The sequence below is a fragment of the Narcine bancroftii genome, chromosome 4 (assembly GCF_036971445.1).
Source record: "Narcine bancroftii isolate sNarBan1 chromosome 4, sNarBan1.hap1, whole genome shotgun sequence".
Classification (NCBI taxonomy): domain Eukaryota; kingdom Metazoa; phylum Chordata; class Chondrichthyes; order Torpediniformes; family Narcinidae; genus Narcine; species Narcine bancroftii.
This window is the reverse complement of record NC_091472.1, coordinates 122821738-122837289: the sequence shown is the minus strand read 5'-3', so window position 1 is coordinate 122837289 and position 15552 is coordinate 122821738. Positions and strand designations below refer to the sequence as shown.

The following is a 15552-nucleotide window of genomic DNA, read 5'->3' as shown; positions in this document are numbered from 1 at the left end:
ACATGGCAAAATTCACCCCCCAGCAAATTATGGCACTGTAGTGCACTACCAGTAACCACAAAGACTAGGCAGAGGGAATGTTAGGCTTTAATGTACAGAAGAACCTTACTGGCCCAGATCTAGGTATAGTAATGGCAGGAAAGAAAAGGTGGCTGGACCTTTATGGACCAGGACCATGAGGGAGGGGTCATAGGGTGAGTCATTAGTGGGTGTCCAGCTGCATATATTCATTGGTCAGCCATATCTATATACAATGGAGGAAACATCACCACAGGCACAAAATTTTCCCCCTGCAAATTACAGCAGAAAATTCACACCCCCCAAAAAAAATTATATCGCAAAATTTGCCACCAGCCATTACAGGGCAACATTCACCCTCAGCCAATTACACGGCAAAATTCGCCCCCAGTCAATTACAGGGAAACATTCGCCCCCAGCCAATTACAGGGCAACATTCGCCCTCAGCCAATTACAGGGCAAATTTAGCCCCCAGCCAATTACAGGGCAACATTCGCCCCCAGCCAATTACAGGGCAAAATGCGCCCCCAGCCAATTACAGGGCAAATTTAGCCCCCAATCAATTACAGGGCAACATTCGCCCCCAGCCAATTACAGGGCAAAATGCGCCCCCAGCCATTTACAGGGCAAATTTAGCCCCCAATCAATTACAGGGCAAATTTCGCCCCCAGCCAATTACAGGGCAACATTCACTCCCCAAAAATTACTGGATAAAATTCGCCTCCGCCCATCTATAAATCCAAGCAGAAGGATTAAATAAAGAAGAAGAAAAAAAAATCAATTCATCCGTCCTCCCCGACTTGATCCACTTCCCATCGCGTCCGATAGATTTCATGGTGTTTTTGGGTTGGTGACAGTGGTCATTAATCGGAACACAGACTCGGCGATTTAATTCTTCGTCGGCGAAGTAACTCGAACTCCGGCTTTCCAGCGGTCAAAGTCGATCGGGTTGTTTCACGTTTAAGTGCTCGTAGGTTCCATTATGAAAGGCCAAAAGGCTTTGGGCTTTTTATAACAATTTCTCGCTCGGAAACCAGATATTTTATCCCTTTTTTAACGCGCTTTTTATAAATTCATCATCGTGTCTTCAACCTATTAAAAATTGGACCCCTGTCCACCGGAACACACTGAAGTGCCCGATCCATGAAGGAGCCGCAGATCCAGTCGCTGGTGGAGTCTCTCTTCTCCAAGGATGCTTGACTCAGAAGACCTGTTGAATTGGCCAAGGGTCCTCTGGTCCTGGAAGGTCACCTTAAAACCCGTGTCCCTTGAACTCCGTCCTTTTACTCCCAGTGCTCTCTTTCTCCTTTTGTATCTCTCTCCCCCCTCTGTCTTTCTCTCTTACACACACCTCCCGAAGACGTCAATCTCTCTACAGGTGATCGCCCAATGCTGAACATTCCCAGTATTATCTCTCTCTCTCTCTCTATTTCCTTCTCGTCAGCACTTTCTGACGTCAGTTTCACCGGAGAGACAAGCAGAGAGTGACTGTCAGAAGCGGCGGGACAAAGGACTAAGAGAACCAGGTACACCGTCTCTGTCTGCACCCTTCCCAATGTCTGCACGCCCTTTTTGGAAGGACCATTGCCGTACTGTGTTTACCGTGCCTTCCCTGAAGCAGACAGCCTCTCCAAGCAGCGGCGAGCTTCTTTCCCACTGAAAGCTTTCCATGGCCGCTCGTGGAGCTGGTTTGTACGATTGTGGAAATTAAACTGCTAATTTTACCGGCCCGGAATTAAGTGGATGCTCAGTTTTACATTGTGTGTGTTGTCTGTAATATTACTCCCCTAAATACAACATCCTATGTGCTATCGCTGGGTTTAAATTATTGATGGAGCTGGAACGGAAATATTATTGTCACTGTTATATCTTTCCACTTGTTTCCGAGTCTAAAGCCGGCGAGTAACCTAGGATGTAATGCAAATGGTTTTGTCCATAGGGTGACATTGACACCACCCACCCTATGGCTCCCTCAGGCGTTTGACGTTAATGTAACCAAGTAGATACCAAAAGAAAGGACACTATCTGGATCGATGCAAATGGCACTCTTTGCATGTTAAACGATGGACACTTGAATTCATGGTGTGATCATTTGCGGTTTATCTGCTCTGCTCAATGATTGGTTTGAATCGTTTTGTCTAAACTCCATTTCTCTGTCTCCAGCTCAGCTGGTTCTGTTAACTTACACCATTGGCCTTTAGCTGACAACGTGGCCACAGAGTCAGACAGCACAGAATAGGCCCTTTGGTCCAACTCATCCAGACTGACCAAATTGGCATTCTGGGCTGGTCCCATTTTCCTGCATTTGGTCCATATCCTTTGAAATCTTTCTGATCTGTATATCTGTCCAAATGTCACTTTGCCTCACTTTAATTCCCATGAATTTTTTTTTTACGTGTTCGTGAATGAACTAAGCGTGCTCTGTAAAGTTGGCTTTAAAAGAAAGAATTAATGTCCCATATGGCAGTGTCTCAATGAGAATCTGCGCGCTGCATATTCAGCCAGATGATTGAAAAAAAACCCTCTCAACTCTTCTCAACCCTGAAATGTTCATCAGTTAGAAAGTCATTGGCTTCACTGCTTTCTCGATGTTCCCTCATGCCCTTGAACTCAACAGACTCGAACATAAGAGTCATACAATATGAAAATAGGCAAGTTGCCCACGCCAAATAAAATGACCCACCCACACTAGTCCCACCTGCCTCTAAACCTATCCTATCCATGTAGCCATGCATTGTGATAGCACCTGCCTCAACTATCTCCTCCACCAGCTCTTTCCATACACTTATCACCCTCTGTGATTGAAAAAAAGACACCCCTCAGGTTCCTGTTAAATCTCTCCATCCCTCACATTAAATCTATGCTCTGGTTACCAATTCCCCTACCCTGGACATTCACCAATCTACTCCTCTCATGATTTTGTATACCTCTAGGTGATCACCCCTCATCCTCCTGAGCTCCAAGGAATAAAGCTCTAGCCTGCTCAACCACTACCTATATAGCTCAGGCCCCTGAGTCCTGGCAACATCCTTGTCAATCTTCTTTGTACTCTCTCCAGTTTGATAACATCTTTTCTGCAAATACAGTGACCTAAACTGAACACAATACTCCAAATGGGACTTCGCCAATGTCTTATACAGCTGCAACCTGATCTCCCAGCTTCTATACACTATAAATACTCTGGTTGATGAAGGCCAATGTGACAAAAGCCTTTTTGGCCACCCTATCTACCTGTGATGCCATATATGTACCATATATCTATAGTCTGAGATCCCTCTGCTCTGCATCACTCCCCAGATTCCTACCATTCCCTGTGTAGGTCCTACCCATGTTAGACCTCCCAAAATGTAACACTTCACATTTCTCTGTATTAAAATTTATCAACCATTCCTCTGCCCCCCTGGCAAACTGATCAAGATCCTCTTGCAATCTTTGGATATCACTTTGGTGTCATCCACAAACTTGTTAATCATATCATGTATGTTTTCATTTATATCGCCATGTCGCAGACCTCCAGTCTGTAAAAAGAAACTTCCACCATTATCCTTCTCCTTCCATGAAGCCAATTTCCTATCCAGACTGCTCTCTCTCTCTCCCTTATGTGAGCTAGCCTTCCAGAGCAGCCTACTGTTTTAACCTTATTGAAGGCCTTGCTGAAATCCATATATACAACATATATATCTCTATCCTCTTCAACCTTCTCGGTGACATCTTCAAAACACTCAATCAGATCTGTGAGACATGTCCTACCACTTAAAGAATCTGCTGACTATCCCCAATCAGCCTTTGTCCTTGTCCATCCAAGTGCATGTAATCTTCTCCCTTAGAATACTCTCTAGTAACATACCAACCACAAATGTTAGGCTCACTGGCCTGTAATTTCAGGCATTTCTCTGCAGCCCATGAATAGAGCGACAATATTTTCCATCCTCCAGTACTTTGACACCTCACCTGTATTTAATGACAATTTTAAATAAATCTCTGTTCCTTCAGAATCAGTGGAATTCCCTTACTGTGAGACTTCCTTCAGCAGAATGACATGAAGGCAGGTTTCCATCAAGAATCACTGTGATGGGAAGGCAATAAATATTGGCATTCACAATGATATTCAGATTCCAAACAATGAATGAATAAGAAGGAAAGTTATAATGGTTGAAAAATTTCCAATGTTAGGAGCATAAAGCTTTTTCTTTGTTTGACTTGATTAGTGAGTAACAAGGATACCAGAGTTTTTTTTTGGGGGGGGGGTTTAATTTATTTTAAATCATTCCATTCCTATACTTTGGGGTCCACGGCCGCTTGATGTCTCTGAAGAGACTTTCTTTTGCTTCTTTCTTGTTTCAGTAATGGCGCTGGAAACAATTTTTGTGTATTTTGTGTCCAGGACAATGCATTGAATTTTGAATCTAGACAGAAGAATGTTTCCCATAGCAAAGAGGTTAAGAAAATCCCAGGAAGCAGTGGTAAACAAGGTTACAAATTGCTGGAGAACTGGAACAATACAGCAAAATGCTGGAGGAACACTGCAGGTCATGCAGCGTCCACGGAAAGCAACAGGCAGTCATTGTGTTAGGCCTGAGCAGTTCATCAGGGCTGGGTGGCACAGATTTAGCATAAAGATTGAAGGATTAGAGTTGGGATGTAGAGATCTTTATTACCCAGGGTTGTGGGAGTCTGGAACTCACTGCTAGGATGGCAGAGAAAATAAATATGAACAATTGATTGGTCTGATGTGTATGACAATGGAACCAGTGCAGGGAAGTGGAACTATTTTGTTTTGATCAATACAGGCCTGATGTATATTTACTATAATACCATGAACCTACTTCTCACTGCATTTTTCTTGTGAGATCACTGCTGGAGAAATAGACGCACAGTTTTGCAAACAGAAAGGTCCTTCAGCCCAAATTGTCCTTGCTGACCAAAGGCATAGTTTTACTGCCTGAGCACAAGAAGGATATTGTTGCCGTAAAGGGAATCCAACAAGGATTCATTGGATTGATCCTTGGGTTGACAGAACTGTAACATGAGTGTGATAGTACAGATTCTATCACCAATGTGTATATATGCAGATGGTAGTGTAGGATGACTGTGATTGGCTGAGAGTGTAGTCACACCTACTGGCAGGTCTTAAAAGGATTGCTCCTTGCCAGACCAGGTCATTTTGGACTGGTCGACCTACATGTGATATGCTCCAGTCTTTTAGTTAATAAAAGCCTTGGTTTGGATCAACAAGTCTTTGATTCTTTCGATGCGCTCTACAATGAGGAAATAATGAATAGAATTCTATGGCAGAATAAGGCACAACTTATACGGAGGTGTTGACACTATCTTCTGGTAATTTATTTTTAAACAAAAGTACCTGTTTGGCTGCAGAAAGTAGGAATTTCAGTGCATATGTGGATTGTACATGTTTATGACAGTAAGATCATGATCAGATTAAAATTAAGTGGCAGAGTCTTGGGGGTAAAAGGCAGTTATTTAGGAGTGAGAAGTAATGTTTTCCCTCAGGCTTGTGAATTATTGAAATTCCCTACTCCCAGATGCTGTGGATATTCGTTTTTCTTTTGAGTATATTCAATGCAGATCAATGTCTTTGGAAGCAAAGACTTTCAAGTCATGACGATAGGGTGGGAAGTGAGATCTCATCCATAATCTTAACAGCAAAGCAAGCTCAATGGGCTGAATGGCCTCCTCCTAATCCTAGTCATTTAATAAAACTTTGAGTTAGAGGATTCCAACTGCAGTTAGTACATCATTTTTAACATTGCTACGATCTGTTGGAGCAACTCAGCAGGTCGAGCAACTTCACTGAATGGCAAAGCAGACACAAGGGGCCCCCTGTAACTAATCCTGCTCCTGATTCTTTAATTCTTAAGTTTGCCCTTGCAGTAGATACAAGCACAAATAATATCCAGTTAAACGTGGCTGGTGGCTGTGGAGCTGCTCAGAACTCACAAGTGGTGTATGAACATTACGTGAAAACGAACATAGTCTGAATGTAAACATGATGTAAGCCACCAATTTGAATCTAAAATGCTTGCTTAGAAATAAAGTCCTGATAACAAGACATAAAAAAAATTAGATAATTCTAAGAAAGCCTTATTGAATCCGTTCTTCAATATTGATTCTAGGTTGCTTGAAAGAGAGTGATTGCCAGTTGATTGGTTTGTTTTCTTGAGTGAACAAAGAGAAGCAGATCAGGCAGCATCCAAGAGAGATATCGTTAGTCAGCATTTCAGGTGAAAGTGCAAAAGGGAGATTTCAAGTATGTAAAGGGGAAGAGCTCAGAGGTAATAGGGTGCTGGGCAGAGGAAGGTGGGAGAGATGGAGAGAAAAGCTGGGGAAGAGACCACTTGGATGGGGGTGGGGGGGGGAGGGTTAGATATAAAATGAAAATGGAAGGAGAGTTTAAGGCTGTTGAGGAGGAATATGATTACAAGGTTTATGGATGGCAGAATTAATATATCAGTTAGTGCAATGGTATTACAGTGCCAGTAACCCAGGGTTGAATAAGCTACTGTCATAAGGAACTTGTACATTCTCCCCATGTCTGCTTGGATTTTCTTCAGGTGCTCAAGTTCCCTGCCATGTTCCAAAGATGTATGGGGCTTATTGGTTAATTAGTCATATAGGTTTTTATAGGTGGTATGGACTCATGGCCAAGAAGGGCTTGCTACCATGTCATGTCTAGAAATTAAAGATTGTTTTTTTCCTTTAGTTCACAGGTCTGACAACTACTCTTCTTCTTGGGATGAGATGTTCTCTGATGAACTGGATACCAAGATGAACTGCAGATAGGCAAACTCTCCATCTCTTCTGTAAATAAACCTTCAGTTTTAACCAGAGTATCTGGGACACAGTTAGTGAGCAACGATGGTGAGCAGGTTGTTCAGTGGAAATTCTCTGGCTCGGTTCTGCCAAAAGCTAAACAGAGTGAAAACCTTGGAGGACAATATGATGGAGACCGCCCTGAATAGGTGCCTGTCTACTCTGGACTTGACCATGCTTGGCATTGGTGGAATGGTTGGTTCCGGTCTCTACGTCCTTACAGGCACAGTTGCAAAAGATATTGCTGGTCCTGCTGTCATCATTTCCTTCATATTTGCGGGCTTCGCTTCTCTACTGGCTGCTTTCTGCTATGCGGAATTTGGATCCCGCATTCCAAAGACTGGGTCGGCCTACATGTTCACTTATGTCTCCGTTGGAGAAATCTGGGCCTTCATGATTGGCTGGAACATCATTCTGGAATACATGATTGGTGGCGCTGCTGTGGCTCGTGCCTGGAGTGGCTACCTGGATTCCATTTTCAACCACAAGATACAGAATTTCACCGAAACATACATCATCACTTGGAGCATACCCTTCGTGTCCCACAACCCAGATTTGTTAGCTGCAGGGATATTGTTGGTTGCCACCGCATTTATCACCTGTGGGGCTAAAGTGTCCTCTTGGTTGAACCATGTATTTGCTGCAATCAGTTTGGGAGTGATTCTCTTCATCCTGATATTTGGCTTCATTTTGGCTGATCCAACGAACTACAGTGCCAAGGAGGGTGGCTTTGCCCCTTTTGGATTTTCGGGTATCTTGGCTGGCACGGCAACCTGCTTCTTCGCCTTTGTAGGGTTTGATGTCATAGCGGCCTCCAGCGAAGAAGCTCGTGATCCCCAGAAGTCTGTCCCCATAGCAACAGCGATCTCCCTGGCCCTGGCCACCGTTGCCTACACTTTGGTGTCCACGGTGCTCACCCTGATGGTTCCCTGGCACTCCCTGAACCCAGACTCCGCCCTCTCAGATGCCTTTTACAGGCGAGGATATGCCTGGGCTGGATTCATCGTTGCTGTGGGATCCATCTGTGGTAAGAGTGGGAGACCTTTCAAGTTTATTGTCACGTGTTTCAAAGATGCAGAGATAGAGGTTTTGTAAGCAGAACAGGAGACATTGAAGCATAGTACAACATGTAAGATGAAGTGCAGAGCTACAGAGTGATCAGTGGGTATGGAGCAAAAGCAACTTTTTTAGACATTATTATTAGATTATATTTTTAAAAATCATTTAAAAAGAAAGATAAAAGTATCATAACTTTCAGAGACAGACACTGGAAAAGGTGCTCTGATATGAGGTGTAGAAAGACCATCAGGGTGGGTCTAAGTTGGTTGCTACTTACAGAACACTGCACCTGGTAGACCAGTCATATAACTGTGAAAGCTAAATGTGATGGTGAATATCCCAGATAGACCCATAGAACCATACTGCACAGAACAGGTCCTTCGGCCCAATTTATCTATGCCGTCCAAGTTGGTATCTGGCCCCATTTGCCTGCATTTGCTCATATCCTTCTAAACCCTTCTAATCCAGTGATCGATCAAAATTCCTTTCAACCTGAGTGCAATAGACAAACCTGCTGGAGACTCATCACACAGCATCCATAGGAAGGAAAAGGTAACCAACATTTCAGCCCTAGTTTAACTCCTTTTAAACTGAGCCAATGAGATCAATGTGAGATTGAGGGGAGATTGTGGATGATCTGGTCTACGGTGATTTTGATACAGGTAATGAGTTTTTTGTCATATACATCACACAATGTACATTCAGTATGCACTGAAATTTTTACTTGCTGCAATTGAACAGGTGCTTCATTAAAAAATACTTCAATTAAATTCAAAATAGATAATATGTACGGAACATAGATAATCAATATTCAGAAACCATTATGCAAGAAAAATGAATCCCATCTCTTGAACATCCTCAATCCCCTTTTTTTTCCTCCTCTCAAGCAATGAACACGGTTCTTCTCAGCAACCTCTTCTCCCTCCCACGGATTGCATATGCCATGTCTGAGGATGGGCTGCTCTTCAAGATATTTTCCCAGGTGAACTCAAGGACCAAGGTCCCTGTGATTGGCATCGTGGTCTTCGGAATCCTGATGGCCGTCATGGCACTGGTGTTTGACCTGGAAGCTCTGGTGCAGTTCCTGTCCATTGGAACACTGCTTGCTTATACCTTTGTTGCTGCCAGTGTCATTGTGCTACGATACCGGATGGGAAAAGCCGAGGCTTCTGAGCTGCCGACCTCCACTCAGAGCCCCCAACCCCAGGAGAGTGGGGGGCTAAAAGAATATGAGTCATTTTCAGATAAGCTTCAGCTGGTGGAGAAGCAAAAGTCAACCAAAGAGAAGAGGGAACCAGGGCAAATTAAGTCCTCTTTTGAGCCTCATTTACACTTCCTGGGCTGTTTTGCACCAGGAGAGCTCGTGACAGTGGCAGTTGTCACTCTAGTTGCCTGTTCCATCTGCCTGAGCTCCACATTGATATATGGTAGCAGTTACCTCCATCTTCCACAGTGGGCTTTCATTTTATTTGTCACTCTCTTTGCCATTGGTTATCTTGTCAGTTTGTTCCTCATATGGATTCATGAGCAACATCAGAAGCTGAATACCTTTCAGGTAAGTGCTTTGCAAGCTGATCTTCAGGAAATGCTCCTTCAGCTCAGACATTGTTTTGCATGGCACCACATAATGGCCTGAATTATTACTGTCGGTAATTGATCATAACAGAAAATACCACAAGTTCTGAGCTGAAATGGTACTCTATAACTACACTTAGCAGGAAGTACAACACAGCACAGGAACAAGACCTTTAGCCCATGATGTCTACGCTAAATATGATGCCCAAGTTAAACTAAAATTTTGCTGTTGCACAAGATCCCTGCTTATTCAGGTGCCTATCTAGTTGCCTGCTCAATGCAACTATTGTATTTGCTTTCAACATTATCCTGTCAGCCCATTGCAGGCGCATCACTCTGACAGAATGGCAGTGATGTGGATAAAAAAAGTTGACAAGCTCATCTCGGATGCAGGAGGCAGCTCCTTTTGTGCATTGCACTAGACGCTAGAATCTGCCAATTTTCTGGTTAAATACCTACCACCATGTTTAAAGAAAACTACCCCACATGTCTCCTTTAAACACATGTTGATTAAACTTCTGTCAGGTCTCCCCTCAGCCTTCGATGCTCCAGGGAAAACAACCCATTTGTTCAACTTCTCGTAATAGCTCATATCCTCTAATCTAGGTGGCATCCTGGTAAATCTCTTCCGTCCCCTTTTGAAAGCCTCCAGGATTAAATACTGTACTGTGTGTAGCATAACTGTAGTTTATATAGCTACTACAAAATTTCCTTACTTTTGTAATCAATGCCCTGGCCAAAGAAGGAAAGCATACCATATACTTTCTTGCCCACCCTATAACTTGTATGGGTGCTTTCAAGGATCTATGGCCCTGAACCCCCAGATCCTTCTTCACATCACTGTTTTTAAGTCCTGCCATGTTCTTCTTACATTTGACCTCCCAAAATGCAATACCTCACACTTGTCCAAATTAAACTTCACCTGCCATTTCTCTGCCCAAATCTGAGATTGATATAGGACCATCTGTATTCTTTCATTGACCTCTACATTGTCCATAGCTCCACCAATCTTAGTGTTATCTGTAAACTTTATAACATACCCACCTACTTTTTAAAATCAAAATCACTTGTATATTATCACAAACAACTGGAGTCCCGACGCCAATCCCTGTGGAATATCTTGGGTCATGGGCCTCCAACCAGAATAACACCTTTCCACTACCAATGGGTCAGTCAATTATGAATGCAGACTATCAATTCACCATGGATCCCATGCATCTGTACCTTGCAGATCAATAATTCCTACCTACTCAAGTAATTGGGATGCTATTTTATTGAACAAAGCACTTTGAACAGTGTGTTCTTTTTCAGAAGAGGAAGAGGTGGAATTAGCTACAATTACAAGGTTTAAGAGGTATTTAGACATAAATTTAAATTGACAAGGCATTGAAGGATATGGAACTAATGAGGGCAAATGGAATTGGTTAATGGGCAAAAGGGTTGTCATGTACAAGGTGGGCTGAAGGGCCTGTTTCTGTGCTCTGTGACCCTATGAAGGGAAATTTTAATTATCATTCCAAGTTAAAAGTGGCAGTTTGTGAACAGAAGGCACAATTTTATTTGGAAGAGAAGGCAATGGAGTGAGAATACTTCTTTAAACACTGCTTAAAAAGTGGGGTGAAAGGCTTCTTGGTTTGAGCCCAGAAGTACACACAGATATTAAATGATTAATTAATCAAAGGTTAGGAGAAAGTAGTTTTAAAATGTTAGATCTATCCCTGGGTGTTTGAGGTTTGCTTGAGATGGCAACAATAACCCTTGGTGCTAAGAGGAACTGACACCGTGAGAGAAACTGACAACGTAGATGAACTCGTCTGTATGCTATGTAGCCTCTTTCTATTGCTGGAGAAAGCCTCTCACTATAAGCACACTGCCTCACTGAGCACCCACAACATGACCCTGACTTTTTAAATTTAAATTTTATTTACAACGTGAAAGAAGCCAATTCCACCCTTTGAGACCCATGCTGTCCAATCGCATCCAATTAACCTACAATCCCATATATTTTGAACAATTAATCAATTCTTCTGCATAGGTTCCAAATGAAATCTTGCCCACCATGGTTTGGATCCACCTAAGATCCCTAGGATCACAGGGTGTGGAAGCTTCTTGAATCACTGCCTTTCTCACAAAGCGACTTCACATTGTGCCAGGCATCAGCACAAGTACGTTCTTGACCTCTCTTTGCAACAGCATGGACTCTATCTCAGGACTCTCCTGCTCCATAGTTGCTCTTTATCCTGAATCACATGAAGTGTTTTAACAGCAAAAGTACTTCCTCTCAAACACCAGCAGTTGCAAAGTCCAACAGCTTTTGAACTCAAAATACTCCTTTGGACCCATCACCCCATGCACTTTCCTCTGACCACTCATCTCCACTCTTTGCCCTACTCTCCTGATCTTACCCTTTCTGATCAGTCCTCAGCAGATCAGTCCTCAGCAGATCAGTCCTCAGCAGAGGTCTGGCTCCATTTCCCTCTGTTCCACTTTCAGAGCTCTACAGAATATTGTACCCTTGTCCATCACTTCCAGCTCATTGGGCAGGGTGTCCGCACCCCAACTGTGGATTCTTTTCTCAATCTCCAGAATCCCTGCTTAATTGAACTTATCCTTCAGGCTCTTTTCCCTCTCTGAACTAAACAATGTTAATTGTTGATGCTCTGCCCCTTTGTATCAGTAAAAATTTAGATTAATTTTTTTAAATTTGGACATACAGCACAGTAACTGGCCTTTTTGGCCCACGAGCCCTTGGCGTCCAAATACCCCAATCAACTTACAACCCTTGTACATTTTGAAGAGTGGGAAGAAACTAGAACATCCGGATCCATGGTGAAACAGGGAGAACTCCTTACAGACAGCATTGGATTGGAACATGGGTAGCTTGTTGTAGCTTTGCACTAACTGCTACTCTAAACGTGCCACCCCAGTTCTTCTGGGGAAGGGACTTTAATGTAAGTTACAATGAGTTGTATCACCAATCAGACAACTTGTATCTTCACAGGTCCCACTGGTACCCTTAATTCCTGCTGTAAGTATTTTCCTCAATGTGTTCCTGATGTTAAAGCTGAGTTTGATGACCTGGGTGAGATTTTCCATTTGGATAGCTGTAGGTATGACAACTTTACTCTGAAGCTCTCTTCTTTATCTCAAGTTTCTGTTTGAACAATTGCTTTCTATCGGTTAGTTTCTGTTGACTAGTTCATGGAGGTTGTGGATCAGGGGGTCTGGGCTACTGTTGTCATACTCCTAACTCATCAACAACTCCTCAGTTGTACACAGAAATGTCATGAAGTTACGTTATCATCTACTGCTGCCTAGGAAAGGCAGCCAATATTATTGAAGGACCCATCACAGCCTGGATACACTCTCTGCTCCCTCCTCCCACTGAGAAGGTCAAGAGTGTGAAAGTACACATCAACAGGCTTCAAGACCATTTCTTCCCTACATAAACAAAATGAACCCCACAACAGTGCTGCTTTGCTGCCCTTGCTTGGTGCGAATTGATCTTTATTTTCATTGTTACTACATACTCTGTAAATTATGCTCTTTAAAAGGCTACAGTATATGGATGTTAGAGAAAATGTGTTAAACTGTTCACAGATGAATACTTCTCACTGTACTAGGTAGAACATGCCAGACTTAAAAACAAATATAGATTATAAGAAATGGGGCAGTAGTGGTATGATATGAGCAGTAACCTATTGCCATGGATAACTGCCTCTAATAGTATCATGGATATGACCAATCAACTCTACACTGACCATCAACCACCCATTTACACTAATCCTTCACTACTCCCATTTCTTATTCCCCACACAATCCCATTAACTACCCCCAGATTCTACCACTCATCTACACACTAGGGACAAGTTACACTGACCAATTCACCGACCAACCCACACATTTTGGGGATCTTGAAGGAAACTGGAGCACCCAGAGGAAAACGGGAAAATATGCAAACTCCACAATGACAGCATCAGAGGTCAGGATTGAATACAGGTTCCTGGAGCTCTGAAGCAGCAGCACTAAACGCTGCTCCACCATGCCAATTCACAGGCACATTGGCAACTTCTTCATTTCAGAGTTAATAGTTTAACTTAAATTCTGTGGCTGGCATTTGATTACCAATAGTGCCAGACTGTCTGGGAGATTTCTGCAAACCTCCAGGGCAGTACAGAGAATAACCCAGGAATGAACAATCCATCTGATTAAAGGGAATGGTATATGTTACAGCCAATGAATGAAGGAGCAGAGAAGACTGCAATAGTGACACTACAGGTAGAACTGCTGCCTTTCAGCTCCTGCAACCCAGGTTTGATCCCGACCTTCAGTGCTATCTGTGCAGAGTTGACACCTTCTCCCTGCATCTAGGTGGGTTCCCTTCTGATGGTTCACTCTCCTACATTCCAAAGGGGTTAGGAAGTGAAGTAGCTACTGTAATTGACTATCGGAGTTTGCATATTCTCCCTGTTGAAATGTTAATGGTCTGCTTCAAATGACCTAGAATGTGATAGAATCTAGGAGGAGTTCATTAGAATGTGAGGAGAATGATAAAGGGATTAAGATGGGATTTGTGTAAATGGGTGTTTGATGGCCAGCATGGAGCTTGTGGGCTGAATGGCCTCACTTCATGCTGGATGATTCTGCTGCAGTCCACTCTTAGACTAATCTAATCATAATCTAATCAAATTCTAATCTAATCAAACTAAAGACTGGCCCCATTCTGCCATGGTTTGGAGAGCAGTCCGCTTCGTCAGATTCAGTATATTTCAGAGAGTAGCTCTTTGTGGAATAGATTCAAACAGAGAGGACAACACTGAGCTGGCATGATGCGCTTTCAGTTTGTGTCATCAGGAGATCATTCCAAACTATGTTATATTTTACTATTCAAAGACATGATATAAATGCAGATTGTTTTGTTGTTGAGAGAACTGGCGTCAACTTGAACTTGGAAACTTCTAATGCCGTCTTGTCTGTTGAAAGGTTTTTTTCTTTATTTTGGATACGGGATATGGCACAGCAAGGAAAACCTGAAAGAGCCCAAGCCTCGGAATGTCTCTGCCCGTTATGTTGTGCTCCCCAGTGGCAGCTTGGTGGAGATGGTACAGACTGTGCAGCCAGAGTCGCAGGATGTCACCGGCATTGAGGTAGTGACTGAGGAAGAGGAGAGTAGATAGTGGCGAGCACCAGCCAATCAGCTCTGTGGGGAGGTTCCCTCAACACTCGCCCCACAACCACCATCACCCTTTCCTCCTGGCCTCCCTCCATCCCAGGAGCAGTTGGACAAAGGTGCTCCACACATCACCGGAATTGCTGGAGGCCAGGTTCTGACTATTTGATGCTGAGCTGTTCATTTCAATCCACCTGCATTCGGAGCTGTTGTTGAAGAGAGTCCTGGAGTGAAGCAGAAGGAAATGTGAATGAATTCTAGTTTTAGTGGGAGAGCATCACCATCAGAAGTCACAAATGGAACCATTTCAGGCAAACTGCCAAACAACTCCTGTGTCATGAGCAGATGGTTTTGAGTTCATGGTCCACTCCTGAGGCTTTAGCACATCAAATAAAGATAGGTACATTTGAGTTGGTTTGTGGTTGGGATGTCTAACCCAAGCCCTAACTGTTCTCTCAAGTGGATTTTGTGCAATTGTTTTGAAGGACAGAGGAGAGAACCTGAACCCTCCAGTTTAAACTTAATCCTCACTGAAAGTAACAAAATCGATTTGGTCATTGACACTTGGCTGTTTATGAACATAAGTGAATCGGTTGCTGTGTTTCCTGTATTACAACAGTGAGCACCCTTCGGGATTGTCAGAAGCAGAGATAGGGCATCCCGAAATTGAGGATGAAGCAAATTGGAAGGTATCATTTATTCATTTTTACAGACCCCAATTCCTTAATCCATTGACCCTAGTTTTTCCTGTCCCATCATATGAAAATGGGGAAAGAAAATATCTTAGGAACATCCCTGTCTGCACTAGGAAACTGCACAATGCCACTAGTCTGGTCTCATCAATAATAAATCAGCTCAATGGGTTCATATATATTTTAGTAACCATTGAATCTCTGTCA

General features: G+C 43.1%; 1 protein-coding gene across 1 annotated transcript; it reads left to right on the top strand.

Annotated features, from left to right (window-relative positions):
• The first annotated feature begins 1480 nt into the window (after window positions 1-1480).
• Window positions 1481-15063, top strand: slc7a4 (solute carrier family 7 member 4). Its single transcript, XM_069932670.1, has 5 exons — window positions 1481-1544; window positions 6740-7876; window positions 8796-9463; window positions 12485-12593; window positions 14467-15063. The coding sequence occupies exons 2-5, from the start codon at window positions 6895-6897 to the stop codon at window positions 14658-14660; spliced, it is 1953 nt and encodes a 650-aa protein (XP_069788771.1). The 5' UTR covers window positions 1481-1544; window positions 6740-6894; the 3' UTR covers window positions 14661-15063.
• The last annotated feature ends 489 nt before the right edge of the window (window positions 15064-15552 follow it).